Source organism: Pollicipes pollicipes, unplaced genomic scaffold (assembly GCF_011947565.3).
Source record: "Pollicipes pollicipes isolate AB1234 unplaced genomic scaffold, Ppol_2.1 Scaffold_3447;HRSCAF=4054_pilon_pilon_pilon, whole genome shotgun sequence".
NCBI lineage: Eukaryota > Metazoa > Arthropoda > Thecostraca > Pollicipedomorpha > Pollicipedidae > Pollicipes > Pollicipes pollicipes.
In genome coordinates this window covers 2,236,565-2,262,576 of record NW_023596297.1, presented here as the reverse complement: position 1 = coordinate 2,262,576, position 26,012 = coordinate 2,236,565, and the positions used below count along the sequence as shown (strand labels likewise).

General features: G+C 55.5%; 2 protein-coding genes across 2 annotated transcripts in view; both read right to left on the bottom strand.

The window, feature by feature from the left end:
* Positions 1–1,949: 1,949 nt before the first annotated feature.
* Positions 1,950–25,262, bottom strand: LOC119091952 (uncharacterized protein C12orf56). The gene is made up of 8 exons (XM_037214886.1): positions 25,137–25,262; positions 24,460–24,607; positions 15,805–15,999; positions 10,153–10,350; positions 8,171–8,329; positions 6,143–6,268; positions 3,450–3,631; positions 1,950–2,907 (listed from the first exon to the last, which is right to left on the bottom strand). Exons 1-8 carry the CDS (start codon positions 25,241–25,243, stop codon positions 2,739–2,741), a joined length of 1,284 nt encoding a protein of 427 aa, XP_037070781.1. The 5' UTR covers positions 25,244–25,262; the 3' UTR covers positions 1,950–2,738.
* Positions 25,263–25,507: 245 nt separating this feature from the next.
* The window catches only part of LOC119091468 (uncharacterized), a 24,544-nt gene continuing 24,039 nt past the window's right edge, over positions 25,508–26,012 (bottom strand). The window contains exon 7 of the mRNA XM_037214269.1: positions 25,508–25,549. Coding sequence (XP_037070164.1) covers positions 25,508–25,549 — 42 coding nt within the window. The remainder of the gene's footprint in view (positions 25,550–26,012) is intronic.

Genomic DNA, 26,012 nt, shown 5'->3' with positions numbered 1-26,012 from the left:
GACGGTGACCAAATCGAGGCCATCTTGCATCGTTCTGCGCGAGGCCCCAAACACCAAACACCCCAGTAAAAACTATAGGCCTAAACCAGATCTGGGGAGCCCAAGAAATGCCCATTACGATGGGCTCATGATAACACCGGGGTGTTCACATTACAGAGGAAGGATAGGTCATTAGGACGGTCGCGGAGGGAGAGTCGTAATGCGTGCGTGCAAATTCACCCCGTGTACCTGGATGTTGGTGGATTTGGTTGTAATCCATTGGGCGCCTGGGCAAGTCGTTGTCATAAAGAAGAAAGTGAGGAACGCAAGCGAGCTATGAATGTGGTGCAAACGAACCCTATTCAAGATATGTATCCAAGCCCTGATGACACGCATCAGTTATTTTCGTGACCTGCGCGAGCCTTTACGTAAAACTGGGGTAAAAAATAACGCGCTTTACGATTTGGAAACGTAACAGTTTATTTGTCACGCACACAGCTCCGAATGTAAATTTGCTGAAAAATGCACCCTGCCGGTCGTTCTGAAATGCATGACTAGCACGAGTCTTTACAAAAAACTGAAGCCTGGAATGATAAATCCTTTGGTCAGACACGTAACTGTTAAGTGCAACGCACACAGTTCTTGACGCAATTTCGGGGTGTGATTTGACATTTTAACACACATGTCACTGACACGTTTGTTTGCGACGCACGTAGTTCTGTATTTAATTTGGGACAGCTAGCATGCATTGCAATCCATTCTATGTCGCCAGATTAGCATTACGCGTCGTACTGCTTACAAGAAGCCTGCTTGAGAGCCTAGTGAGTCCCGTGAGCAGGACAGTGAAATTGTGCAGTTCGTTTGCTCTCGAATTCGCCCAGTAGTCAAGGTCATGTTGGCCATGTTAGCCGAGTGCTCTCATTGTCGGGTCAATAGCCCCACCAATGCCATCGTGTGTGCATCGTTGCACCCTTCGCGCGTGAGTAAAAGCATTTCAAATTGGACATCGTGTGTTTGCAGCTCGCCTCTGCAGCCGACACTCTAACATTAAGTTATATGCTGTCGGAGGGCCGACAGAATAAACTAGGCTCCTTAATCGGAGAAGTGTGCCGCAGTGACAGCTGAGAGCACTTCACAGGCGCTATCCGCCGTGCTCTTCGCAGGCGACTGTAAGTGTCTTTCCCGGGCCGCCTTGTTCTGACCGTCACAATATGAACAGGTCGGCCGGTGTGAGAATGCGCCGGCAGGAGGTGACCTAAACAAAAAAAGAAAGATGTCGGCCATAAGTGATTTACAACGTCTGCCAATAGCGCTAACAAGATGACAACTGCACATAACTGCACCACTGCGCTACACACGGTTGCGCCCTCTACGCATGAGTAAGTGTTTTAAATTGGGTAATATACCTTTGAAAATCGTTCCTGCGGCTCGCCGGCAGCATTACGCGATATGCTGTTGGCGGTCGATCGAATAATATATATTCCTTAATTGGAGAAGGTTGTTGTGCTGGCAGGTGGTGCCCTATGCAAGCACCATCGAATGCACCTAGTCGCACTCTTCGCACATGATTAGAAGCTTTTCTCCAGGGATGCCCTCTTCTGGCCATTACGCTACGGGCATGCCGGACGAACCATCAGCACACAGTCAAGGTACATATCTTAGTTACGTAGTTACAAGCTGCATATCTTATGCTGTCTGCATGCAGCAAAGCCATCGGTTTCACAATGATTAGAAAGCGTGGAATAATGAAGGACAAGAAACGGTTCCCGAGAGCTGCATGTTATATAGAATTCAGCAGACCGAAGTCAAAACTGGCTTAGCTTTGAAAACCTGGCGGGAAAAAACAGACTCCAACGCGTTTATCACAAACCAGCTCGTCACAAGCATTCTAGCTTGCATCAACAGGCTGTTCTAGCCTGACATTTCGTCAGTTCTTCAACATTGGGGTTCGCAAAACCAAAGCCCAGAGAGAGTCTGCAACAACTGTGTATTCATGGCACAACACTATCACGATCACCAAACCTGGCGAGCGTGGAGCGCGTCCGGGCACCACGTCGAGCCAGCAACAATAATAGCGTCAAACGTCCTCCATCGGCTGGTGCAACGTCAACGGGAGCCAGGTCACCGCGTGCAGGAGTCACGTATCCGCCACCCAACAACAAGAAAATAGCATAGGTCATCCATCACACCAGACGAGGCGGACATGCGCGAGGCACTAAGATCTTTGCAGAGAAATTTCAAGCCAGCGCACTTCTATGCGGTTGTTCCACGCGTCGCCATAGCGGCACAAGGCAGCGGCGGGCTCCGTGGGGGCTCTGGCACTGTCGGCCGGGTCTCGCAGAGACTTTCGGCCACTAATGGGACGCTTAGGTCATCCTGCTGAAAAGTCTCAAGATAAACGGGCTTGTCTCCAGCCGCAAACACGTCCCGCGCACCGTGCACAGCGTCGCTTCACCAAGCGAATAAACCAAAGGGGCGGGGCTGCAGATATGCGAGTTTTCTTCACCCACACATTCCCACGATCCCCAACAACGACCGAAAACGCCGCGGGGCTTCCTCTCCGCAGTTCCACGTAAGTTCGACCCGTCTCGTGTCCAAATGCTACCAGCCGTGCGCCTGGGCGTCACGTGACCATGCAGCACGGTGGCACCCCGGGCGCCCCGACGGCGCGCTCCTCTGGGCGTGCTCTCCGGTCTCGGACGCGAGCTCAAGACAAGGCATTCACTCTGCTGTGCCGTGCCCCGGGCGTGGGCGACCTCTCAAGCCTGGATGCGACCGTGGCTGAGGGGGTCGGGCTGGGCGGAAAACGCCGAGCAGTTTCGCACACGGATTCCTTTGGCCAGTGACTCCATCACCTGCAGCAGCTGGTGCCGGATGGGGTAGGTCTCAGGCAGCTTGTGGCCGACCACCACCGTATTCACATAGTATCTGCAACAGTCAGTCAATGTCTTATACAACCCTCCATGACAGGGGTCTTTCTTCCGCGACACACTTGTCAATAAACGGAACAGGAATCATATGATTCAGACTAACATTTCGAACGGCTCCTGAACAAGCCATCATGCTTCGTTTTTGACAAAAACATTCTAGGCTGCAAGCTTTCCAAGTTTTCGGGTGAATGTCACTGTGAATGTCCGGATGAATCGTTGAGACGCTGTTGCATCAACTTCTTAGCTAACTTCTCAGCTTCTTGTTCGGTGCAATGTTGCACGAAGAGCAGATGTATAAGTCTCAGTCACCCAGACCCAGTGAACTATCGCGGTGTGTGTGTGTGTGTGTGTGTGTGTGTGTGTGTGTGTGTGTGTGTGTGTGTGTGTGTGTGTGTGTGTGTGTGTGTGTGTGTGTGTGTGTGTGTGTGTGTGTGTGTGTGTGTGTGTGTGTGTGTGTGTGTGCGTGCGTGTGTGTGTGTGTGTGTGTGTGTGTGTGTGTGTGCGCGCGTGTGTGTGTGTGTGTGTGTGTGTGTCCGTCACCTGAATTCCTCGGTGAAGTTGCGCTGTATGAAGCTCAGCGTGCCGGGGAGCTGCCGGACAAGAGTCTGCAGCACGATCAGGTGCTGGTACACCAGCACAGCCTCACTCGGGGACCACGTGCTGGCCCTGGCCGGGTACAGGAAGGCCAGCAGCTGCGTCACAGCCACCGTCAGATGCTGCTCCTGAGGTCACAAGGTCACAAGAGGTCACCCACCGCCCGGCGGTCAGACAAGGTCAGCAGTTCTCATGCGGAAGCTACTTCTTTGGATGAGGTCTCCAGCATTCCCACAGGACCGGTCCCGTAAACAGGGTCACGGCTGGTCAAATAGGTGCCAGGCGTGGTCACGAGCGGGGCGGAACAGGTGCCTGACGGTGAACAGGTGCCGCCAGGTGACAGGATCACAGTCGATCACTCGTGACCTTTTCTTGTAGGCGGGGCCATAGCGCTGATTCGGGCGCTTACTTCGCTCACGCGATCGCGAAGCCACAGACCACAAGCTGACCGCACGAGATCGGGGCGCATGCGCTCATGTTCGCGACGTCACAAGCTGACCGCGCCAGATCGGGGCGCATGCGCTCATGTTCGCGACGTCACAAGCTGACCGCACGAGATCGGGGCGCATGCGCGCATGTTCGCGACGTCACAAGCTGACCGCACAAGATCGGGGCGCATGCGCTCATGTTCGCGACGTCACAAGCTGACCGCGCCAGATCGGGGCGCATGCGCTCATGTTCGCGACGTCACAAGCTGACCGCACGAGATCGGGGCGCATGCGCGCATGTTCGCGACGTCACAAGCTGACCGCACGAGATCGGGGCGCATGCGCTCATGTTCGCGACGTCACAAGCTGACCGCGCCAGATCGGGGCGCATGCGCTCATGTTCGCGACGTCACAAGCTGACCGCGCGAGATCGGGGCGCATGCGCTCATGTTCGCGATGTCGCAAGCTGACCGTGCGAGATCGGGGCGCATGCGCTCATGTTCGCGACGTCGCAAGCTGACCGCGCGAGATCGGGGCGGATGTGCTCATGTTCGCGACGTCGCAAGGAAGATCAGCATGGCTTTATCACATGGCTCGGCCCAGAGCCGTTTGTAAAGACACCATAATGTAATGACGCTCTTTATGGGATGACCTTTGATGACACCTGTGGTCGAACGGCTTCTCACACAGAGATGCCCCGCACCTTTATGTGACGCAGAGGTCCTGTAGTTCTGGTGTCAATTTCATGGCAGTTATGCGTCATCCCAGCTTCACCCGGCTCAGCAGCCAGCCGGGGGCACAAGAGCGGTGCCATTTCCGCCTGGTGCCAGAGATACAGCCTATCGATACTCACTTACATCGATGACAAACCGATAGGTTAGTTGGTTAGAGCGCTTGTCTTGCCACTCACTCACCCGTGCTGGAGCGGGGTTAAGCCCTCTCAGGCGCTCGCTTTTTGTCCCTGATTGAAAAAGCGCGCGGGCAGTGACAGCGGTCGCGGTAAAGGTCTGGTGACGTCAGAGAGCGAGACGGGTCGTGCCGAGCACTGCGGCACGTTAAGCTTTCGCCGCAAAGTTCTGTCGCTGACTCAGAATTTTACGGTTGGATGGCGTGCCAGTACTCACTCAACAAACACTGCTTAGCGTGGGCGCTCATCTCAGAAATCCATCCAATCAGAGGACACCTACTAAACTTGAGACGGAACGTGTGCCGTGCACGAGATCCTGTCTGACGTATGTATACGTGTCTGACGTACGTGTCCGACGTACGTGTCTGAAGCACGTGTCTGACGCACGTGTCTGTCTGACTGGTGAATAGTGTCTCTCGGTTTGACTGAGCCGATGTCTTTAACGGCTGTCTTGTCGCTTGCGCTGGATCATGTATTTTCTATTAGCATGGTCAGGTACGTTTCAGGTTTGATAAAACAATCTCGTATCGCCGCAAGCAGCAGTATTTCCAACTCTATCTATCTTCTGCATCATTCCTCTGAACAGAAAGTTTTGTTCTTATGTGATTTATTTGGGTTTCCTTCCCAAAGGCTTGACCTATTTCGTCCCACAAAATGTGCAGCAAACGTTACGTAATTGCGATCTAAGGTCTGACCGTAACAGTGCCGCGCATTTACGCGTTGAGCTCCTCCCGACCCTTCTTTGTTCTCAAAAGCCCATAGCTGTGCGCCGACGCGCTCAATGCCTCCAGCCAAGAACTCTGTGCCACCCGAATTGCGTTTCTGCATGCACCGTCGCCCAAAGCGCGTGCAGTGGACGCGATCAATACCAGTCATGGGGCGGCCCTTCAAGGCCCTGTTGATCGATGAGCTCCCGCCAGCCCCATAATGGACACGGCAATCAGACGATGGGGAAAATTAATTGCAAACAGCTGGCTCCCTAAAGCGGCCTTCATTATAAACCTACGTAAGCGCCGCTCGAACCGCACTTACCACGTTCCAGGGTCTCTACGCAGGCACCCTGGATTTCAGTCATAACACCTCAGACCCGAACCGTGGATCTGGATATATACACGATTGATCTGGATAGATACACGCGTGTGTGATCACCGACCGCACACCGCCCTTAAAGCGCGAAAACGACAAAATTTACGGTCTTGGATGGCTCAAGCCGAGGGAGTCTGCTTCCACCGCCAGCCGGAGGTAGTCCGCCTCTACGGTCTGCAAGCCGCCACCGACGTGGCAGACCGTGGTCCCCCACTCACCAGGTTGATCTTGTGCAGGCCCTGGCGGAGCGCGGCGCCGCTCGGGTCCACGTGATGCAGCACCTGCAGCAGCTCGTACAGCGTGCCCGAGCAGGTGTTGGTCACCTCGGCCAGCAGCTTGATCAGCTGCGGGAGGCGGGCGGGCGTCAGGCTCAAGCGGCTGGCGCTCTGACACGCGTTGTGGCAGGAGACGGCCGCAGGGGAGCACGTGTTCGGACACTTGAGCCGCCAGTGACAACCATCTGGTAGAATGCCGTTGGTTTGTGATGGCGAGTTGGTTTCGACGCTTTTCAAATTGGATTTCAGGTAGAGAAAGGTTGGGCTTCAAATAAGGGCATTAGTTTCAAGCGGACAATCTTCTACCTAAGGACGGCGCGACAGCCAACACACATAGCCCCACAGTGCTGGCATTCAGAGTCGGAGTAACGATAAAATACTGTTCACAAGGAATGGCATGATGCCACTGAGCAGTCTACATCTACAACTTACACAATGCTGTTCATCGTGAAAGATAACTCGACTTTCAGCAACCAGTCAGACATCGCGGGGATATAGAAGCAGACGTAAATCACTCAACTTTATTCCCATCAGCCGGCACTATCGTAAATCATATGTCATTCGTGCTCAGCGTTCTTGAGATATTGCATATAAAATATTCAGAGCTCGAGCCAAGGACACCACCTAAGCCCCGCCAGACAATCTGGATACTTACCTGGTGGGCGACGCGTACGCCAATCCTATTTATCATAACAAATCTTTGCGCGATAGAAATGTGTACGTGCCCAGAAAATACTGGCCACATGCACTCACCAAGCGACCCTGCAATATCAACCTCAACCCGAGCTCTGCACGCCTCCAGGTCCGCACACATTCTATCTCAGTGAGGGGAGGTGCTTGTCAGCGGGCGGCAACAAGACCTCCGTGTCAACGGTGCCTATGCGCGTGGACCGATGGCTCTTGCGTGCATCGAACACGCATCGTGATACATGCGTAAGTTTGCTGTAAGCAGGGCTAGTCTTCCATATGATAGGCTAACCCACCTTCATCCACCCTATATACAGGTTTGCTGCATAGTAGGATACAGCAAACCCCTGGGAAGTGACGTCATTGGAACGTTTGGTACTGACGTGTTGGCAGTAGCTAGATGGGTGCTTTTTCTAAGAATGGCACGTGCGCTGCACAAGACTTGCTTTCTTGATACATCAACTCGTTCCATTGTACGTTTCCGCGACGTCGCACAAGACAATGTCCAGGACGGAACGGTTTTCCCTGTAAATACAGCTTTGGAGTTGGGTCTACTGTATTGATGGAAGGGAATCCGGCTGGGTGGGTAAAAGCCAAATAGCATCGACCCCCGTCTATGCATAATGGATTTTTTATGTTATAGAAGGACAATGTAGGCACTCCTCAGACCTAGCGCCGACACTCGTCGAGCAGTCGGTCTGTTTGGTGCCTGAACGATAGTTGGCGTGCACTGGAGAACACGCGCTCCTTCTCATTTGTTCATATCCCACTCATGCCGTTATTTTGGCCGGCGGCGCGTCATACTGAATACGAGCTTTTCGGCCGTTTTTAATAAAATCGACGAATGCTAGACGAAGCCGGTTATTTTTGTAGTCACTTGAGGCGTGTGCGGAAAAGACACCGCCGCTCTTCTGACGAATATACAGCACGTGGGGCTCGCACCATATTGGCGTTGTTTCCATTGATGTTGGCAGTCTGTTCCGAAAGTATATGCGGCTTTCTGAGAGCTGTCATCCTCGGGATCCTGTTTGGCCATAGATGCATAACACTGCCGACATGCTTGGTGCACTTCTAACCTTGAATGCTAAGCAGCATTGACTAACCCTGACCACTGTTCCGCTTCTGACAGGCTTCCTCTTGCCTCCACGAGGAGGAAGGTCCTCACGAGTAGTAGGTCTCCTACCTGCCTCCACTTCCAAGTCTTCGTATCGTAATTGCTTGATTCCACCCCGCCGTCCATGCAGTCTCGCTGACGGACGTCCACCACAGTCGGGCCGCTCTTACCTCCGCCTCGGGCAGGTTGTCCCAGCCGGCGCCCACGAACTCCCTGAAGTCGGCCAGCATGTGTTTGGCGGTGCTGAGGTAGCGGCCCGGCACCCAGGGCTGACTCATGAGCGCGCGCAGCAGCCGCGTGAGCCGGGCGCCCTTCTCGTGCTGCAGCATCTGGGGAGGGGAGAGGGGGCGACTGTCAGCGACTGGCCCGGCCCGGTCCGGTCCGTCGAAAGACCGCGGTGTAATCCGACGATCGCTCGATGACCCAGAAACAGCGGCGCACCGGCGCCTGTGCCGCGAGGCCGCGGGCCCGGCGCAGGTGCGCGTGTCGCGTGCTAGCTGTGGGGGGGGGGGGGGGAAGGAAAGGGGTGACCGTCCTGCAAAACCGTGTGATGGTGTGCCTAGCACGCCTGCACGAATTCGAGACCGTGCCGGGCGGGATCGGGTTAGCTGCTCTATCCACCCTGTCATCTTTATGTTGTCCTTGCCCTGTATTCTCGTGACGCCCGATTACCTGGGGCAAGCTCACGCACCAGCCATGAGTGGGCTTCAGTGGCCCCTGTCGGGGCCCTGGTCGAACGCTCAGCACATATCCCGCATAGGGGTCCCCTTGTCGCCTTATGCTCTGCGGATCGACCGCCAGGTGCGTGCGATTCTGCCCCACCGCTAACCATTGTTCTTCACCCCATAACCCTGAAATAGTGACGCCTGGCTGAAAGGGATCTAATCCAAACAGCCTACAACCCAGCCGCTTCATAAGCGCCTGTGAATGGTTGATACGTGCATCGCTAGAAACAATCCTGCACTCTTATTTTCCTGAATTTTGCAATCCCACGTCTACCGCACTTGCACGAGGAGAATGCAGTGTGGCGCACATCAAAGGCACCATAATTACAATGGCAAACGGTGCATGCGATGCTATTGATTGGTAAATATTCTATCATAATTGCCTTCGCAAATACGTTCGCTGATGTCGCTGGACCAGCACTCGTAACTAACAAAACCGCTGTTAGTTCCATGCCCTTTTATCGCACCCACTCAACGGCGTTCACGTTAGTCACAGGCGTCAGCAATATACGAGTTTGGCATAGCGATTTAAGTACGAGCGAAAGGATGGCTGCAAATGGCTTAAGTTTAGTAAGTCATTAGGAGCGGGTTCTCAGTGGTCAGGAAGGCGTCATCAGGTTCCAGTGTTACCCAAATACTGACTGCTACGCTGAAACAGAATGAAACGTGTGGTTCGTGGGTGTTCATGCAGATCATTTCGTTCGGAACTTCATCGACAATTAGTGTTGATCAGAAGCTAAGGCTTTCGTCGTCTGACACGTGAATAGGTGCAACAGAATTAAAACATACAATATTTTTGTCAAACCATATGCAAATCAGTTATATATGCGAATGGGCGCTTAGAAGATTCAAACATCTATACTTGTTTTGTTTTTGTTTTTAAACCGCGGGAATTTTTTGGTCAAAGGCGCGGCTGGAAAACACACGACCATACTTCAATTATACTGGCCAATATTTGGAGGGAAATGCTGCGTCACATCCAGACAGTTCGTGACAGATAAGCTCTCCAAAAACGTTTCAGCCTGGGGTTACAGTGTACAGATATTATCCGATGTTTCGGAGGGATCCATAGATTGCAGCCTCGCCACTGCCTGGCGGTGGTCCGCGGTTCAACCAGGGATCTATATCCAAACCTCCCATGCCCCGGTGTCCAACCCAGCACGGGCCCGCCCGGCCGGCTCCGTGCCGCCGATACTATCCAGCCGCTTACAAGTGCCGCAGCGTAGAGCTCCGCGCCGTCCGATCCCACCGCACCGCAGCCAGGCGTCACATTTCACCTGCGTGGCGGGCGAGCCAACGGCTCCCGAGGCGCCGCTGCCCGCCAGCCGCGCCAGACGGAGCGGCCCTCAACTCTCGTGAGCGGCCGTCGCGTGCGGGCTGGCGGCGTCGTGCCGCTAACAGCCGGGCCGGCCCGACCGACCGCTCACCTTGACGGCTTGCGGGATCGTCTCAGCGTCGCGGAGGAGCGCGCCGAATGTCTCCATCAGCAGGACGACCAGGTCGAGCTCGTCCTCGCGGTCTCGCAGTCCCTGCTCCTCGTCGTCGTCCTCGGCTGGGTCGAACGAACTCGTGGACACGAGATAGGCGGCGAGCTCCGAGGTAAGCAGGTCAAACAGGCGGCCGTCCTGGAGTAGGGGCCAGGAGGTCATATAGACAGGGGGCAGGGCTCGGGGTCAGCAGGTCAAACAGGCGGCCGCCCTCGAGCAGGGGACAGGAGGTCAGATAGACAGGGGGCCGAGAGACAGGGCTCGGAGTCAGCAGGTTGTGGTAGTGGCCGTCTCTTTTGAAAAACTACACTGAAAGCCCATAGTGACTATCCATTTACAACACATTTAAATAATTATTGCGAGGCTTCGACACCTTCGTTGGGTAAGGATCTCACCTTCACCATCAGCACCACGTCAAGTGGCGATGGATTACTCTGAAATGCAGGGGCTCTCGGAATTACCAGTCACCAGCCAGCACCTGACGCATGGTCTTGTGATTCCGTGATGGTTTTGACTACGCGCCGACGTCTCCAAGCAGCGTGTTTCATTTGTCGCACGCGTACGGCCGCCGTTATCGCTGGGGTGCGACACTGCAGGCTCGGTGCGTGACGGTGCAGTAGCTTCGGGAAGTTTTTTTGGCATGGTAATTTCAGGCCCACTTATTTTGATTATCTAACATAGGTAAAGTAATCAAGTTGTTGTCTGATATTGCATTATGGTAAATAGCGCAGAGAAATGGGCAAATATTACCCCAATGTTGACGTCTGAGCCCAAACGTTTGCCGACCTCTGGAGACAGGTGGTGATAGTAATATTCAAAGGGAGGGCTTTGGGACTGGTGGCTTTCAATTCAGTATTACTGAGCTCGCCGTTAATTTAACCGGAAGTCAAAGAGCTGGAGGATGTACACATGCATAATTTCGCGGCCACATCACGCACGCCCTGAGCAAGACAGCGCGGGGGCCGGCGAGGGAGGAGTCGGAGCAAGCCTTTAGTCAAACAGCACCGAAACGACGGCCCCCGGCTTGTGTCGTTGCACGGCTGCGTGTTGGGTCTAGCCCTGGACGCAGGCGATGGATTGGGCTAGCCATTTTCGGCATCGTCGCATGACCATAAATCTCATCAGAATGGCTGACAGGCCATGCCGAATGAGGAGTAAATAGTGTGACTGCTACGCTTTACTTTCAACAAACTGGAAACGAAACAGATAAGAAACGGTGCTCCTTGAAAGATAAAACCTTTGCGGCTGTACTTGTCCACGACGGCAGCCAGAAGTAAGATATCATCGGATATTAACTTGCGCATGTTTTTTGTAGCGCCTATTATTCACAATGCTGGATCACAAATCTTCCCGCGTGTATGCGATATAAGAATGCGTGATGGCCTCAGGCGCGTCTGAAAACCGCGCTGTCTTATGAAAGAAATTTTCACGAGCTCATGCCTTACTTTGTAAATTTCTCTAGGCGGCGTATGGAATTTCATCGCAGGGTAGATAACGAGAGGTAGCGTCTTAAATCTTTCTAAGAAACATGTGGAATCGTAACACAATGTACATGACTTGACACGGCTATGCCAGCCATCGCTTTCGTCACAGTGAGTAAAATTTTCGAGGGATGGCAGGGGGATCGATCAGATTTGCAAAACCGCTGACCAGTGACGTCAGCCGATACTCCTCAAAATGAACGAGGAACGAGAGCATCGATCGACGCAACGTCCGCCATTTTTAATCTTCGACTCGCTGCATTTTTCAGTCCACCTGGCGCGTGATGCCGTCTAATTAAGATCTATCGTGCGCGTCTCCGCAGCGGTGTGACGATCGATGGATGGTGTGCATCGTCTTCCATCGACACACAACGTGACTCGAATTGCTATGGAGATGGGCACGGAAGAAACGTCGCATTGCGCCAATAACTGCGCCCAAATGTACGCTCAATAACCACACGGATCAGCCTAGTGCTGGTAATCAGCTCCTGCTGCTTTGGCAGAAGGGCCAGCGTTAGACTTCTCTTTTCTATACGTCCTGCAATGGAGCCCGCCGATTCGTTAGAACATTGGAAGATTGTCGGGTTTCTTAAGCATGGCGTGCCACTTTTATCCCCACCGCAGCGCTATGATGTGATTTGCTCCAATCAATGACAGTTTACCTAATGCACTAGCTCCATTGCTTTAAATCTGTGTTCAGATGAACAGACGATGACATGGTAGCATTCTTGAGCTGCTGTTAAAACTACATACACCAGGGAGCGCGCTTATTGTCACGATAGTCGATGCAGATGTGTACAATGTGCAGAATAAAAGGTGCCAACTATGCTATAACCAGAGTTGTAGTTTCCTTTTTACTTGTGAAATTCCAGGCCCCAACTAGGAGAAAAAATGGGTCAGCTGCGGGCATTCATCGTTTTCATCTCGCGTTTCGAGAACAAGAGTATTCATTTCTCATCAATCATTTCACAGCCCGCCCACCCATATATTTTGCAAAACCATGCACCCCAGACTATGATCAATGTCACCGGCGCGACTCTTCGAAAGGGGCTAATATAAGCGATGCAAGGTCAAATTCATGGGTGTCATGTGTGTGCATAGCTACGTGCGAGGCCACAGGAAAGCGAGCCTTTACGTCAATCAGTGAGTCTCGGCGAGTTTAAAAGCAAATTATAAAACTTGAACAGTCTGACCTGGCCTGGACAGTAACAGTTTTGACGGACTTGTACCTTTGCATCCACGCGTCGCACTAACATGCAAGTTGAGCAACAAATGGCACAAATCTTTAAAATCCATCCTGCTTTACTTTCAATACCTTTCAGTATCAGACCTTTGATCAGGCGTCACGTTTCTACAAAGCTGTGATATCATCACAATTTCAGCTCCCTATTTTACAAACACAGTAAACACAAAATTTCTCACGAAGATGCCTGAAAACCGGAATCTGGAAGACGGCCCAGACTTCGGCAAACAGGTACAGAGTACAAATTGACTCAAGACTAACTAATTCTGTAGGAGGAGAAAACGGACGATGCTACTGACAAAGCAGGCCAATGGATGGATACTTTCACGCACAATCTAGCGTATTCCCAGGACCCGACCGTTTTCGGACGTTCTTAAGGATTTTTGTCGCCTATCGGGAATAAGAGCAGGGGAGAGACGTGAGCCGGCTACATGACATAGGTGGAGCACTGCCCACAAATCAGTTCGAGCTCTTAGCACTGTGATGCCCGTTGCACATTGCTATGACGCACTGTCGACTGATGAACGGGTGCGCCGCTCATAGATTGGGAAGTGTTAGGCAGCAGTGCTGCCTTTTCCGAAGCCGCCCTCAGATACGACACGCTACAGCCCAAAGCCCAGACAGGCCGGGCCATGCAAACTACATAGGCGCCTTGTTTAGATTATTGCTACTAATATCCAACCAGAATATTGGGTCCTGCAATTTTTTCGCCAAATCCACAGAAGAGGAAGATATTACGAAGTCATTCCCTCGTTGACAGAAGATAGCCAGGCTTAAACAGGCCGAAAACCAGTCAATATTCCAAGCACAGTTGTCCAGTAGATACACGATGGGCATCAGTGCACCTGCTTCTGCCAAACTCATGCAAATAGGATATTCCAATGCATAGTTATCTACATGATAACAATGGCGTGTTTTGTCAACTCGCTTGTCAAGGCAACGGTAGTGCAGTGGTTTCACTGGGCGTTTGGGAAACAGGTGCGGGATTCCATTCCCGCCTATGCTAGCGTCCCCTACCACGGGGAGAGGGGCAGGTGACGCCAGACAGCCCTCTTGACCCCGTGTGACGCAAAGCCCCAATGGCATCTCGTTCGCACCACGTCACTAAGCGCCTCTTGCTGGCTATGTTAGTCTTCATGTACATGTAGAACGGCGGGGGTTAGCTCAGAGCTTCACTCTCCTTTGAGCCCATTAGCTAAAAGTTAGTTGACTTCTTAGCTCCTTTCTACTCCATGCGATGGTTAGCTCAAAGCCTGCCGCGGTCCTCAGTGAGTCCTCAGTGATTTTTCACCTTTCTCTACAGTCAGCACTAGCCGCATTGCACACAATCAGCCGGCAGCCCCGGCGCGTCGGCCTCGACGGCGTCCCACGACGACGCTCGGAAGGTGGCCCGTTCGGACGACTTCACTGACGATCTGTGTGTCCCGGATTTCTGTGGTTTCGATCTTTGCAATCTTTGTGTCCTAGGAGCATGGGAAAGAGCAGCAGGAAGGGGTTATAGTTCCAAGGCTGTTCGGTGGAAATGAGAGCGATACTTGTTTGTTCCTTTAAAAAGACGTGAGCACAGCTAGCCCATATGTGTTACAAAGGGGTCTGGAGAGCGCAATTTTGTAGCACGCGTAGTTAAGGGTTCTCGAAATCCGTTTCCAAAGATGCACGTCATCCGCGTTGCGGGCTGCTGCACAAAATGTGGTGGCATTCAAGAGCGTTCGCGCAACCGTCACCTCGTCTATCCGATTACCCGAGGCTAGAATTGCGGATTCCCTACAGATGAACACCGAGAGATGCGCTGCAGTCTCACCACTGCATCCCCCTTCCTTGACAAGTCTTCTGCGACAGTGGCAACACGCCCTGCCCCTGGATCGATGCGCTCAAAGATCAGATTTGAACCGCAAACAACGATTCAGGAAAACGCGAGCGTTTCTCTGATTGGCAAATGCTCCATGCATATATTCTAACGGAATTATAACTTGTGAACGCTTGAACACTACAATACAGTTCGACGGTGGGTTGGAAATTTGGTTTAATTTCTCCGTCAAAAGGCTAGTTGACCCAATGAGCCTAACTCCATGATCGTCGTAACAACCAAACCTGCACCCTACAGCTACCATTACCAATACGCGGAAGCAGCGTGAATCCTTTCCAGATGGCGTGTATTCACATTCATACAGGTAATCAACGTTTCTCCTTGACAATCCGAGCGATTCCCAACGCACTGTCACCCGGTGGACACCAGACTTAATCACTCACAACCCGACAGAGCACATAGACATTCCCCGAACCACTACTGAAGCCGGACTACAAGCGTGAGATGATGCTGGATGGATGCGCGGGCTAGCAGGTGTTTTTTTCAATTGTAGAATGATTTGCGAAGCTGGAGCCAGTTGAACTTCATGTCATCACGCGAGTGTCCCTCCTGACGGTCCAAGTCCGGCGTAGTTTTGGGAGCAATCACACTTCAGTTCGACCAATGCCTGAGTTCTATTTCGCAATAGTCAAGCTCACCGACTTAAACTCATCCCTTTGTGAACAGCTCATGCGATTCCTTATTTAAACGCTACCTCTGATTGGTTCGGCATGCCTGATTGGTTTGGGATTGCTCAAACGACAGATGCACAAGCCATAGTCAGTAATTAAGCATTGACGTCATCTATTGAGCCCATCCGATGGCTGGCTGAATCGATGGTTCACTTCACAGTTGGTGCATCATCACAGCAGATGGTGCACCATCTGCTGGGGTGCGCGATCGAGATATTGAGCCATCGTGACCAAGGTGCCTATCCAGATCCTTTGCGTGTGATATCATCACGACCACGCACACATTGCACAGCACCGCTCGCCAGCCCCGCTCGTCTCCGGCCCGCTCACCTTCCAGAAGAGACGGCGCACGCGCTTGTACTCGGCGGCGCCGATCTTGAGCTCTCGCACCAGGTTGAACTTCTGCTCGAGATCGGATGAGGTCAGCAGGTCGGCGCGCAGGTCCTCGAACAGCTGGTCCAGCTGCTGCGGGTCGATCCGGGTCGGACTCTCGGGGTCCGACTGCTCGATCGCCTGCGTCCGGCTCTGGAACAGCGCGACGTCGCGGTCAAGAGGTGGACTCGCCTGAGGTGGACTCGCCTGAGGTAGACTCGCCTGAGGTGGACTCGCCTGAGGTGGACTCGTCTGAGGTGGACTCGCCTGAGGTGGACTCGCATGAGGCGGACTCGCTTGAGGTGGACTCGCTTGAGGTGGTCTCGCTCGCTCACGCGCGGGCAGGAGCGCACGTGTGCGCTGGGCCCTGGAGCTCTGCTTTGTTGGCCCCCGACCCGCCTGTTTGGCCAGGTGCCGCTACGTTTCCTTGGAATACGTATGTTTGTGTGTACGTATGTGAATGATCTTCCGATGTTCTGCTTTTTTGGATTTTCCAACGCCTTGGACTGCGCGTCGAACATCACTGCCTGGTCAACGTCATCTGCCAGATCAAAAAGGCCCAAGATACCGTCCTAGTGCGCGGTGCGTGGCCGTCCCAGTTCTAGGCCGTGTCGGGTGTGAAGTATTGTGGCTGGCATCCGTAGGGTGGTGCCCTGATGGCAAGGAGCGTCGTTTTGCCGCGGTCGCACTGCCGATCGGTGAGCACCGGCACCGGAGTTTGAGGCCTGACGCCGCGTGCGTGATGCGGCGGGTCAGGTCTGCTGGAACGGAGCACGATGTTGGCCACGATTTAGGTCGCGGTCGTGCTTGGACGGGTGGACCAAGCTAGAAGCGAAGTGGTATGACACAAACCCCGGAGAAGTATAAATTGGGACTTCGGCGAAACGTCGTCTCCGCTCGACTTTGACCCGCAGTCATTCATCGCAAACGGAGCAGATTTCTTACACGAGTGTCCAAACTCTGCATATTTCGTTCGCGACCAATATTTCTGATGCCGTGCTCTCCACCGTGGCCGGTCGCAGCACGCCGACGCCCGGCAATGAGGGCACCCGTGGGCCCACCGTCACATGACCTGTAATCGGCATTGACCCGCGTGTCGGGCGGGAGCGCGCGCCGCCCTCCGGTAGACCGCGGCGGCCAATACGGCACCGTCTTGACCGGCACGAAGTCCGCACCCACCGCTGAAACTTTAAACTGGAACGACGGGGCCGAGACGGCACGCGGGGCGGCCTATTGATTGTGAACCACGCGCCCACCGGCACCGCACGGCCCGGTGACCTTGAAACTGTTGTCCGGTTGCTATGGTGACCGGATGCGTCGCGAGGTGAAACGCCGGTCCATGCGCGGGGAGCGCCTGGTTGGAAAAGGACCGGCCGCGGCCGGCTATCTTTGGGTGCGGCGCTTTGTTCCGCGTATTGATCGTTCAATGCGCAATTGTCGGATATCTGGGGGCGGGAAAGATGGCGCTGTGAGGTCAGAGCAAAGTGAGGCATCCCAAAACGCAGCATAGTCAGATGGGGAAACCCCATCGGCTCAGACAGAAGAGCGCGACTGAGATCGTGTCACCTGCCGCAAACCGAAACGGAATCAGTGGATGATTCCTTATGTTACCTGTTTGAGTAACTCAATTGATTAGATTCGACATCGAAGCTATTCGAAGAGGCGAAATTCAATGTCCAACAACCCCCGTCCCGTTCAGCAATCCTGCTGCACGATGCGTCTGTTTCTAATACAGAGACGACGCGTATTCATGGGAGCTTAAGGGATGTGGCGTGCGGAAATGGCTCCACATCCATTTGTTCCTAAACGAGCAGAACACTGCCCGATTCCCAAAACACGATTTTCAACTCAAACAAGTCCAAAACGAACCACGAAAATGTCGGCGTACATGATGGCCACATCGCACGTTTGTATGAATGTACTATCGCCTACAACAAGTGCATTGCATCAGCCATCCAGTACATGTCACATGCCCTTACCAGCGGGAGGCAGCGGCTGACGTGTCTGTACATGGTCTGTGACAACATTAGAGCGCCCGAAGCGCCTCTCCGGGTGTGCCGCGCCGTCCACCCCTCACACTGGCCCTCACAGCTCTGAGCTGTCCGCCCTTCACACCAGCCGTCACAGGTCCGAGCTGTCTATCCATCACAGCTTCGAGCTGTCCATCCTTCACAACGGCCGTCACAGGTTCTAGCTGCCACCCCCCACGGGTTCGAGCTGTCCATCCTTCACAACGGCCGTCACAGGTCCTAGCTGCCACCCCTCACAGGTTCGAGCTGTCCACCCCTCACAACGGCCGTCACAGGTCCGAGCTGTCCACCCCTCACAGGTCCACGCTGTCCAACCCTCACACTGGCCATCACAGATCCGAGCTGTCCATCCCTCACACCGGCCCTCACTGGTCCGAGCTGTCCATCCCTCACACCGACCCTCACTGGTCCGAGCTGTCCATCCCTCACACCGGCCCTCACTGGTCCGAGCTGTCCATCCTTCACACCGGCCCTCACAGATCCGAGGTGTCCAACCTTCACACTGGCCATCACAGATCCGAGCTGTCCATCCCTCACACCGGCCCTCACAGATCCGAGCTGTCCATCCCTCACACCGACCCTCACTGGTCCGAGCTGCCCACCCCTCACACCGGCCCTCACAGATCCGAGGTGTCCACCCCTCACACTGGCCATCACAGATCCGAGCTGCCCATCCCTCACACCGACCCGCACAGGTCAGGAGGCCGTGACCGGGCCCGTTGCTGGGTGGGAAGGCATGTGACCCGGGGCCGTTGACCTCTCCGGGCCGGGCGTTTACGACCCAACATATAACATTTGTGGTCCCGCCCAGCTATCAGGCAGATCGTGCAGTGAGATCGTTCGTGAATATTGTGAATTGCCGCGGCTGAAATTTGATTAGAGCCACTCGATACCCAGATATCGCCTGCACGGAATAAGTCGCGTGTGTAATTTATTTTCCGATCCTCCCGGGAGCGCGGCGCGGCAGGTATGTCATTGAATGATTCATTGCTCCCAGATGGCGGCACTGGGAAAAGCGATCTCGTTAACGGAGGCGACAGTGCGCCGTCAGTTTCGGTTGGCCTTGGCAGTCGCATAACCCACACGGGCAGACATCTAAAACGTGCCTGCAGTACGGGCTGGCATTCCCACCCCTGGGCGTCACACTAAGTGGAATGGGTGGAATCGAATGAGGGCATTGAACTAGTTCGCCTGCGCTGACTCAGCTCATTGGCTCAGGATGACCTCTGAGCATCAGCATCATGATAATAAGCTGGATAGAGGAACGCACCAACTTGGAGTGCTTGCTTTCGGCGTGTCATCAATTGGGGCGCAACAAGTGCGTGTCTTCAGGGAAATGAACGCATGCACATGACTGGGTATGCAAGCATTTATCGGAATACATTTATTTAGTTGCTAATTTGTATGGATGTGCATGTGTTTTAGCAAGCGTCTATGTCTGGGTATAAGTATGCATTAATGTGGTGCATGATTTTAGGGATTTATTCATGTGTCGGTGTCTAAATAAAACTTCAGTCAATATGGCTTATGCTAATATAGTCCCACAGTGCTTTGGACCCTGAATGCGTTGTGGACACCTCCGCTCCCCATTTTGAAAATTGCATTTGGATGTTTCTTGGTACAGTTTGTGATCATGTGGCCAATAGACCACAACTGCAAACGACTGCGTTGATGATCCGTTGTAGACATACCACTTCGGAGGAACCTTGCTTTGGCTCAGTTTGAGTTGGATTAGAGCCCTTTAGACCAGTGATGACCACTTCAAATCTATGGGATCAAGGAGGGCGGATAACAGTGGAGCAAAATGCATGCATCTGGCAGCCCCTCCGCCGAGACTGAGCCCGCACAGGCACCCCTTTACGGGATATGTGCCGGGCACTCGGACGGGACCCCAAGGACGGGGCACTGAAGCCCACTCAAGACTGGGGCATGCAGCTCGCCCCGCTCAAACGCGATGTCGCAAGGATGCAGGATAGGCAGGAATGGAGAACGAAGAATGGATGGCAGAGAAAAGCAAATGCTACAAGAGTAAATGCCCCGTTAGGCACCCTTTCATGTGAGAAACGCGGCGAACGGGCGGCAGTCCCCGAACTTCGATGCCACGGTCTCCACCGGATCTGCGGCCTTTTAGTGATGCGACAAGGGACTCGGTCTCAGCCGCCTCCCCACCGCGGAGTATCCGCACAGGTGGCCAGTGGATCCGGTCTCCGCGCCATCCGCTTCATCGCCCACTGCGACCGTCGGGTCCCACACCCCACCAATATGCGATCATGTCTGAGCAGCGTCAGCTAGCTCGGCCTCCGTTCCGACTCCGCTCCGGCTCCGGCTCTGGCTCCGGTTCCGGCTCCGGCCACGGAAGAGGAGGTGGGTGGGTGGGGGGGGGGGGGGGGGGGGGGCGGGGGGATGGGAAGCAGACGGGCGGCAGCGGCGGCGGGCGTGACATACAGCAGTCACGATCGCCGCTGATGAGGTGGCCGACCGGGCGCGAGATGGCGCTCCGAGGGGACCATCCGTCTGCCGCCGCCGCCGTCCGCCGCCGTGCGCCAGAGGGCCGGCACCTGTTACGGTTCCCTGCGCGCAGTGACGGCCGGGCTGCCGCCGCGGGCCGTGGTCGGGTCGGGGCGGGGCGGCCAGTGGCCGCCGCTACCTTCGGTGCAGAAACGGTTCATCGATATCGCGGCCACGCGAGGGCGATGGAGCAGTCTGGCGTCAGCCCCAACTCGCGTTGGAGCAGTCTGGGGTCAGCTCCACCTTGCGATGGAGCAGTCAGGGGTCAGCTCTAACTCGCGATGGAGCAGTCTGACGTCAGCTCCACCTCGCGTGCAGCTGGTTGGTGGGCAACTTGACCTATTGGCCGGCGCTTAACAAAGGACTGTGGACGCCGTCAGAATACATCAGTGTTTTAAACGTCGCCTTCCACATTTTCACTCCCTGCGGGCCCTTATTGGTAAGTGTGTAGTACGCACCATCGGTCGACTATACGACCGCGGTGACAACAGAAGCCGCATCATTAGAAAATGCACACGCACAAATCGAGTGCTGTGCTCAACTAATGCCGACATTCACAAGGCTCACCAGAACGAATAGCAGACAGTGGACGATATGCAGTGGCGAAAGTACGCCTGAAGGCGGGATGGCGTCTGCCGTAGGGACTGCGTGCAACGGCGACAGGTCGGAAGGCGTAACGTGTCCAGCTGCAGCTGTCCATACCGTGCACCGCGTGGCAACACAGCGCCAGGCCACCAAACGACCGCACTGCGTCATTGCTGCAGTGTCGTCGGTGTCGTTAATGGCCCGAGCTCCCCGGTGACGCGCTTCATATCGAGGCGGGGGCCCCTGTTGAGCGTTACGTATCTCCCTTCCCCGGTGTCTTTCGCGGCCGGACATCGGTCTCCGCTCCCCGAGGGCGCCGCGGTGAGCGGCTCTCCGTGAGCAGCGTGCGGCGTTGCACACCTGCGCCGCCTGCGCCGCGCTGCGCCGCGGTGGCGTCTCGTCTCAGCACGTGTCGCCCTGTGACGGCGCGGCGCAGTGCCGCCCGAGCACGTGTTGGCCTCTGCTGGTGCTGAGGAGCGGCGCCATCACGTGACGCGCTCTGACAGCGCGGCGCTGTGGACCGCCACCTGTGACGCGTGCCTGCGGCTGGCCGGGCCGGGGGCCACGATTCCCCAATGTTTACCGGTTACCATAGCAGGGGCACGACAATGAAAGCCGCCTTTTATGCGGGTATCGATTCCAGCGCTGGCCCGGCTCGACTCGGCCGGGCCGTGCCGTGCCGTGCCGTGCCGTGCCGTGCGGTGGCGTAATGTGCCGTGTCTGAGGTCGGCCGCTCGCGCCGGCCGCCGACACGTCCAGGCCGGGACAATGCCCAGACACCAGACCCGAGTCTCCCTCCCCCTTCCACCAACAGTCCGCCGCCACCTTCTGTCACTGTCGATTTCTGTGGCGGCCTTTTTCACCCGTCTCGCTGGCACTTCATTTATGTATCATGTCAGATATGGATACCCCTGCTCACCGGTGGACGCATCCATCGACCTATCGATCAGCTCAGCTTCATCGATCCATTGATGGATTAGTATGAGAGTCTATGCATCTATCGATCTGTGCCGCTATTGGTGAGGAGCTGTCCGCTCCTTCCCTCCCCTGCTTTCTCCCTCCCTCTTCCTCTCGTGGGGTTGCGATGAATATATATGTCTCTAAGAAGGAACCTGGAGTACGTCGTCGCGCACCTTTTTATGGAGCGTCAGCGACTGCAGAGGCCGTATTAGCCCCCAGGAGCCATGGCGCAACCGGAGTTCAGCCCGGGTGGAAGCTGAAGATGCTAACCACTCTCCCCTGCCTCCTGTGTTAAGAATCCATTTGAAATTTAACGGGCGTTTCTCCAAAACCAAATTTTTAAGAGATAATCGGACGAGGTTCAAAGTGTGTTACCTTTGTGCCTCATAGGATTACAATATTGTCCGCGTGCTCAGGTTTGTTTTGTTAAATATTTCCAGGATTCCGGTTAAGATTCCCTGGATGTACATAAGTGCAAGAATCATTAGTGTTGTGTACTACGCTCGAGCTCTTGCGACACGCTTACTCCAGCCAAGTTGCCGTTGAAGGAGACATGGAAAAAAACGCGGCGCAGCACGGAGCGGTGGACAAGCTGATAACCATGAAAAAGAGCGCGCATTAAAATGATTACTTCCGGACAAAAAACATGGCTATCTTTCCACGAATTTTCGTTACGGAAAGGGCGTACAGCGTCTGCAGAGTCTTATGCCAGGACGTGTACGAATGGTCATCATCAGCGCGAGCGGGGCGGGATAACATGATCATGTTGTCGGGCCTCGTTCCAGGGTCCGCCATCTCCGCAAGTGATGGTGGCAATCCATGTATAGACTATGCAGGCAAGAACTTAACAAAGGTCACGACCCAGCCCACAAAAGCAGCTAAATCATGGGGACCAAAAAGGCGCCGCGTGCCGTTTTTGGTGCCAGCGTGCTCTGATATCTGGGAAGCAGGTCATCGGCGGAAGTAATACCAAAATCAATGAGAGAGACCGGCGTACTCAGCCAAATTTGCCAAGCACCGCGCAGTCTGTGCGCTGCATCACCTTCGATCTTGTGATCTTCGCCGCTAGGTGGCCTGCATCAGGCCGCTGGCGCGAGGCGTACACAGGTGCGCTCTGCGCGCTCAGGGGCCGCTGCCGGCCTCTGTCCAGTATGCGTCACTGGCTGCGGCGCGTGCCGGTGCGCGGCCGGCCGGCGGCTCCAGAGGCGTGCAGCGCGCACAGCTGTGTGTGCAGCGCGCACAGCTGTGTGTGCGGCGGCGCACAGCTGGCCAACTGGGTCAGACCTGCGGGCTGACTCAGAATGGACACCGACCCTAGCAGCACCGGACGGGTGGCCGGGCCGTGCGGCGGCGGACGGGCGGCCCGGCCCAACGGCACCGGACGGGCGGCCGGGTCGCGTGGCGGCGGACGGGCGGCTCGGCCCAGCGGCACCGGACGGGCGGTTCAGCCCAGCGGCACCGCACGAGTGGCCGGGCCGTGCGGCGGCGGACGGGCGGCCCGGCCCAGCGGCACCGGACGGGCGGCTCGGCCCAGCGGCACCGGACGGGCGGCCCGGCCCAGCGGCACCGGACGGGCGCCCGGGCGGCGCGGCGGCGCAGGCGGCTCGCACGTGCCACGGTCCAGCGGCGCGCCGGCGGCGCTGGGGCCGGGACCCTCCGAGTGTGACGACCACTTAGAGGGCTATAGTGCGAGACGGGGGCAGCGGGGTTGGGCTGGGGCACACGTCAGGCACGGCGACCGTGACTAAGACATGCACGGGGCTGCGCTAGGCGCCAGGAGTAATGAGTACCTTACAGCTGAGACTGTGGTACTCATTTTCCAGCCATAATAAGGACGTACTGGGCTCTGCGCTCAGACGGCGTGTTGTGTAATGTGTAGACGTACGGGCGAAATGAGCTGGAACGTTCATCAAGCGCTGTGCATGCTCATGTTGTAACTGAAGGATCGTGACCTACGCTTAGCAGCGAGCAGGTGGGAGTGTGTTGGCAACAGCTGTGTATACGCCATCCCTCGCAGCTGGGTTATTTGTTAGATGCACGACACCACGGGTTCACTAGATCAGGGGAAGAAGCAGGTGGGGCACCAGGTCACTACCGCAGGTCGATGAATATTCGGAGTGCATCAAATGGACGGAAGTGTTGGCGTGTGCGACTCCAAACTGTCATGGTGCTGAGAAAAATTAGTCTTTAAAGGTCGCCAGTATGTTGAAAACACACGTGAGAAAATGGCCATTTTGATGGCACGTGGTATGCGCGTGGGGCGTAATGCCGAGTGTTTAGAGCCCTCGGCTCCCACGTGGGGTGCGGCTGAGCCACGGCCTGTGGGCGGAAATATGACATCTGCAGTCGCTGGCGCTCCATAAAAAGGGCGCGTGACGACGTACGCCGTGTTCCCTGCTTATGAAGACACACGGTACGCCGCTGCCACGCCCGCCACACGGCATTCTCCGCCAACGCTTCCGCCACAGCGCGACCTGACCGCGCAGCCGGCGTTTGCCGGCGGTCCGGGCGGCGAGCGGCGCACACTCACGATGAGGCGGCTCATCCAAGCGGTGCGGAGGTGCTGCTGGAACGGCGAGCCCTCCTGCAGCAGGTAGACGTGGTACACCTTGGGCTCTGGCAGCTTCCTCGCGCCGCGCACGTCGTCCAGGCTGGTGGACCTCTTCTTCACCACCCTGCTGCAGGCCGAAATGGAATAGGTCGAACACCTGAGTGTGCTTTCGCTGGTGACAGCTTATTGTTGGCGTAGGAGCACTTGGAACCGGTGATGGACCGCTCCAACAACAAAGCCTCTTCGCAAACGCTTCTGAATGATACCTTTGTTGCAACATGTGTCAACATAAGCGTTTAGCCGCAACGTAAATGTTTGAGGGGCTATTTGCGTGGTTGCAAACTGTACAGCTGTATACCTGACCGCTTCCCAAACTATCAGTCTTAATTCGCATCTAAAGCAGGTTGTTAGACTGCGCATCAAAGGTTACAAGTCTTCGGCTATGCATGGAAGACGATGCATGTCTTAACATCCAACTGGGGCACACTTGCAAATAACAGATGGGACCCCAGCTCACAACGTACGACGCAATGCACTCTGCAAGTGCTGACGCGGACCAGCACATCTCAGCAGGAATGCGAAGCTCGGCATCTGACGCGGTGACCGGTGCCGGCTCCAGACGGACAGCCGCCCACCGGACGGGCGGCGCCGCTCACCCGTCGGCGCGCGGCCGATCCAGCACGCTGCGGGACCGCTCCGGCAGATCAGCCCTGACACTGGGCGAGCGGTGGTAGGCAGGCAGCGCGCTCTGGGAGCGCGTCATGCCACGGCTCGGCTCGGCCGCCGCCGCCAGCTCCGAGCTGAGCGAGTCCGGCGAGAGGGCGCGCCTGGCCGGGCGGGGCTCGGGGCTGCCCGAGGCGTGGCGTCGCTCCAGCAGCCGCGAGAGCGTCACCTCGTCACGCTCCGACGCGGGCGGCGACGCGTCCGACGGCCGCCGCCCGCTGCGGGCGGACGGGGCAGGCGGGTCAGCGGGCTCCACTGGGGCAGACGGCCGCCGAGGGTGGCGCCAGGCAGGGTCGTACTGGGGTCAGGGGGGCTGCTCTGGCGTCGGCCGGTAAATAAACACACCCTGTAATGTACGGAAAAGACACGGCGGAAAGCGGCCTCAAGGACTCAAGGCCTCACTAGACTATACTCAGATATCGAGCAGTGATCAACCGCGGTCACTCAGAGTACCGATAGGCTCTCACGAGATGGTCAGGTCACAGAACATCATCAAACCCACGGATCCGAGGTCGGAAGATATGCTCAATCGCAGAGGTGAGTTGTGAGCACGAGCCACGGCCAACGCGACCGGGATAATCAATCAGTCAGAGCTTGCTGTGTAAACGGCGCAGGTAGCACAGACGCACGCCAACAGATAACACACCACACAGCTGGTGATGACAAGGGGAACGATATATGAACAATGATATCGGGATGAAAGACGTCCCAAACCTGACTGCAGGTGACACGACCCTCGTCCCAAACCTGACTGCAGGTGACACGTCCCTCGTCCCAAACCTGACTGCAGGTGACACGTCCCTCGTCCC